This window comes from Echinops telfairi, unplaced genomic scaffold, assembly GCF_000313985.2.
Source record: "Echinops telfairi isolate 266 unplaced genomic scaffold, ASM31398v2 ScPeMD7_4;HRSCAF=17, whole genome shotgun sequence".
In the NCBI taxonomy this organism is placed as follows: domain Eukaryota; kingdom Metazoa; phylum Chordata; class Mammalia; order Afrosoricida; family Tenrecidae; genus Echinops; species Echinops telfairi.
In genome coordinates, this window is record NW_022103900.1 from 52,226,362 (window position 1) to 52,230,361 (window position 4,000).

At 43.2% G+C, this 4,000-nt stretch overlaps 1 protein-coding gene across 1 annotated transcript in view; it reads left to right on the plus strand.

The window, feature by feature from the left end:
- ZRANB3 (zinc finger RANBP2-type containing 3) overlaps nucleotides 1–4,000 on the plus strand; it is a 259,543-nt gene that overhangs the window by 233,664 nt on the left and 21,879 nt on the right. Inside the window, exon 16 of the mRNA XM_030887987.2 lies at nucleotides 2,594–2,695. Coding sequence (XP_030743847.1) covers nucleotides 2,594–2,695 — 102 coding nt within the window. The remainder of the gene's footprint in view (nucleotides 1–2,593; nucleotides 2,696–4,000) is intronic.

A 4,000-nucleotide genomic window follows, 5' to 3' on the forward strand; every position in this document is an offset into this window, starting at 1 on the left:
CCCCTCAGGGGTTTCCAAGTTGTTAATCTTCCTGGAAGCACACTGCCCAGACTCTCCCCAGAGCACAACTCGTAGGTCCGATTCACTGACCTTGTAGATAGCAGCTGAGTGCTTTATCTGCTTTGATCCGTTAGGGCACCTTTGGTTTGATCTAAAATATTGAAGTTCTAATCCTTATAAGTGTAATAAAATGTTACCCAGCACCAGTTAAACGTATGGGTCACGACTTAAAGATAACTTGTAACTTGTATTAGTGCTGACCAATGGATTTTCTACTAAGCCACATATGCTTAGAGGAGATAGTATCATTAGGATGAGATGACTAGGCCCTGGAATACCAAAACTCCCAGGTAGCCTCCAGCATGGGGCCCCAGAGAGAGAGAAACACCCAGGACCAAGTCAAGCCATGAACACTGCTCCTCCTACAGGCATGTCCGTACCTCATCCTGCCTTGTGGAGGACCTGGACGTCGTAAGACACGCTGAGGGGAGACAAGGTGCTCTTCTAGAGCCAGACGTAAGGACTAAATACCTGAGCCAGGCCTTCAGCAGGCCTGGGAGGTTGAGATGCCAAAAGGGAGACGCCAGACAGCTCACCACAGTGAAAGCTTGCCTTCCCGGATCATCTGACTGTATTCCCCCACTTCCTTCAGACTTCTGGTAGAGGATATCATTCAGCTAATGTGCTAAACATGAGACACTAGCCAGGTGAAATGGTAATATGGTTTTTCACAACTACAGGAGAGTTGAGATGGAACTTTTTCTTTTTTAACTTAGAAGACCTGAAGTACAATCTAGATGTGCAAATTTGAAAAATAAAAATAAACTCCAGTTCACTGGCTAAAAGAACACTATTAAAGGAAGGGCGTTTACCAGATGATTAACATCCTGTATCATAATAGCAATAGCACTAAAAAAAAAAAAAACCCAAAAAACTGTTCATTTCAGTCAGAATCTCTAGTCTAGTCTAACTCAGTGTTTAGTATATCAATGACAAATCTAAATGTATAACCAAATTGATTTGAGAACTTTGTCTTTATCTCCCAAAGTGAAAGAATTAGCTTGTGGGTTCAACTATTGCTAAGCCATTTAGTTTTCATACGTTGTTGTTCTTCCTCCACAAGTACTTCCACTTTATGTTTAAACAGCTCCACTCCTGTACACAGTGCTCATTACCTCTAAGCCTTGGAAAGGCTGCAGCTAGTTACTGGGCTGGATGGTACAGTCTCAGCAGCTGGCAGTCAGTGCTCATGGACTCACACTGTCCTCAGGAAGCGAATGTTTAAACCATTTCTCTAGAATTGCTTTTTTGCCTTCTCATTTCCATTGTCCCTTTAACAATGGACAGGTTAACAATGGCAACCCTTTGGAGAAGGGCGATGCCCTCCTTTGATACAATACTGATATTTTCAATGACTGTAAAGAAATGTATTTGTGAATTTGAGAGTCATTGCACTACAGCTTTTGAACCCTGGTAACATTGTGGTTATGAGTTAGACTGCTAACTGCAAGGTCAGCAGTTCGAAACCATCAGCCAGCTCCAAAGGAGAAAGACAAGGCTTTCTACTCCCATAAAGAGATACAATCTCAGAAATTCACCGGGCAGTTCTACCTTGTCCTATGAGTCAGAATTGACAAAATGGCAGTGAGTTTGGTTTGGTTTTTGGTGCGATTTCCATAAAGATTTACAACTTCGGAAATCTACAGGGGCGGTTCTACCCATTCCTATGGGATTGCTAAGAGTCAGACTCAACTCATTGGCAGTGAAGTGGTTTTTTGAGTTTGCAATACAGTGCATTTGATAGATACTCTTCTGTGTTGATTTGCAATTTACAGGTTTCATAGCTGTGACCTTAACTTAATTTCTAAATTAGGACAGTGAAGAAGAATATGTGCAGCCTCCCAGGATGAGTGCAGACTTTTTGGAATTGGTGGGATAGTAGAGACCTACAGGCTATCCACCACCACCATCACCTCCTTGTCTCAGCTAACCTTTCAGAGTAGATAATGGAGGTGCACCCTGTCTAGAAGGAGCCGACTCTGTATATCTTTTAGAAAACTGGGAATTTTGTACTCTTTTAATTTCCTCCTAACGTTGTAACAGAAGTACCACAAACAGTTGGTTTGAAAGAACAAGTTTGTTGCCACACTGTTCAGGATGGGTCTTTCTGCCCTCCTTGTCTCTTTCGGCATCTGGAGTCCCAGCATTTTTTGGTTCCTAGTCTATCTGCATGTCGCATTATCTTCCCTAAATTCTGCTTGCTTCCTTATATATATAAATTGCTTCTGTTTTTTTTAAGAATGATTGGGTTCAGGGCATACCCTGTGTTGGTATGGCTTCATTAACATAATAAAGAAAACCAAACCAAACCCCACCCGGACCCCACACCCCACCCATCCCCATTTTCCCAGGTGGGATTCCACACACAGCTGTGGAGTTAAACGATTCCAATGCTTAACGGGAAGAACTGGTGACACACGTTTCAATATTTCAATCCATAGTATACACTATAATGTAATTGTTTCCTTTTTAAATTGTTACAAGTGCCTACAGACAAAAATTGATTAATAATGTCTTCCTAATCTCCAATCAGGATGGAAAACAGATGAACTGTAATTTCATTCCTTTGGATATAAAATTAGACCTTTGGGAAGATTTACCAGCAGACTTTCAGCTGAAACAAAATCGCTCACTGGTAAGAACAGCCACATGCATTTCTTTTACATAAAAATCTGTGTGTTAATTTTAATGGTCATGTTGAGACTGATAAACGCAGAGCGCTTTGTGGCCTGTCGCCGAGTCAAGACACTGGATGCATTTTAATCAATTCAGACAATGCCTATTAATTGCCCTGGTGCTAAGAATAAATGTGAAATCTGTTTCCTTGGCAAATGATCACACCTAGAATTGCTGTTTCTGCGGGGAGAATCATCCTCACATCATTTAATTTCTCATTCCCAGGATTAGCAACTGCAATACTTGTCTCTGACAGATGCACATCGTATCTTTTCAGGTTAAGCTCTAACAGACACACTGTGAGAGCAGGAATAATACCATGTTAGGTGAGTCTGCATTCATTGTCAGAGGCACCACGGGCTGCTCCAGGCCATGTCCACACCAGGAAAGCCTTAATTCCCTTACATTGCTAAGAAGGGTCATTCTGCACAGGGCGTGGCCCCTCGTGCAGAGTGACAATTAGACAAGAAAATTGTGACTGTGATTGTGTCCTCTGAGTGGAAGTGAATCCTGTGGGTCAGCTTCACCTGACTTACCGGGAGAGGTAGAAGTGAGCAGCTTGGCTACCTCTGCTGTTAGCTTCTCCCGACTTGCAGCTCTTAGGAAATAGCCAGTGGGGTGCAGGTGACTGCAAGTGAAATGGGAGCAGTAGCCAGTTGCCATCTTGTGCATTCTGACTCGTGGTGCTCCCCAGGCTCTCAGAGCAGTGCTAGGCTCCAAGAGTTTTCAGTAGCTGCTTGTTTTTGGAAGAAGAGCACCAGGCCTTTCTTTGAAGACACTGCTGACTCGCCTCCAGCGTTACAGGTAGCAGCCAAGCATGCATTGTATTACCCAGGGTGCTACATAAGATATGCTGTGGTTAGTTGACTTTGAATCAATTCTAGCTCATGGGAGCCCCAGGTGTTGCCAAGTAGAGCTTCTTGGCTGTAATTAATAGCCACTGCATGTTTTTCCATTCACTGTGTTGTGGTGGCTTGCGTGTTGCCATGATACTGGAAGCTGTAGCACTAGTATTTCCAATACCAACAGGGTCACCACGGTGGTTAGGTTTTAGCAGGACTCCCAGACTAAGACTAAGTAGGAAGAAGAAGGAAGAGGCAGTCCACTTCTGAAAAAAGAGCCCCTTATTCTATGATGCTCACCTTCCCGACACAACCGCTGATGACAAAGCGGGTGATTAAGCAAATGTGGTGAAGAAAGCTGATGGTGCCCAGCTATCAAAAGATATAGCGTCTGGGGTCTTAAAAGCTTGAAGGTAAACAAG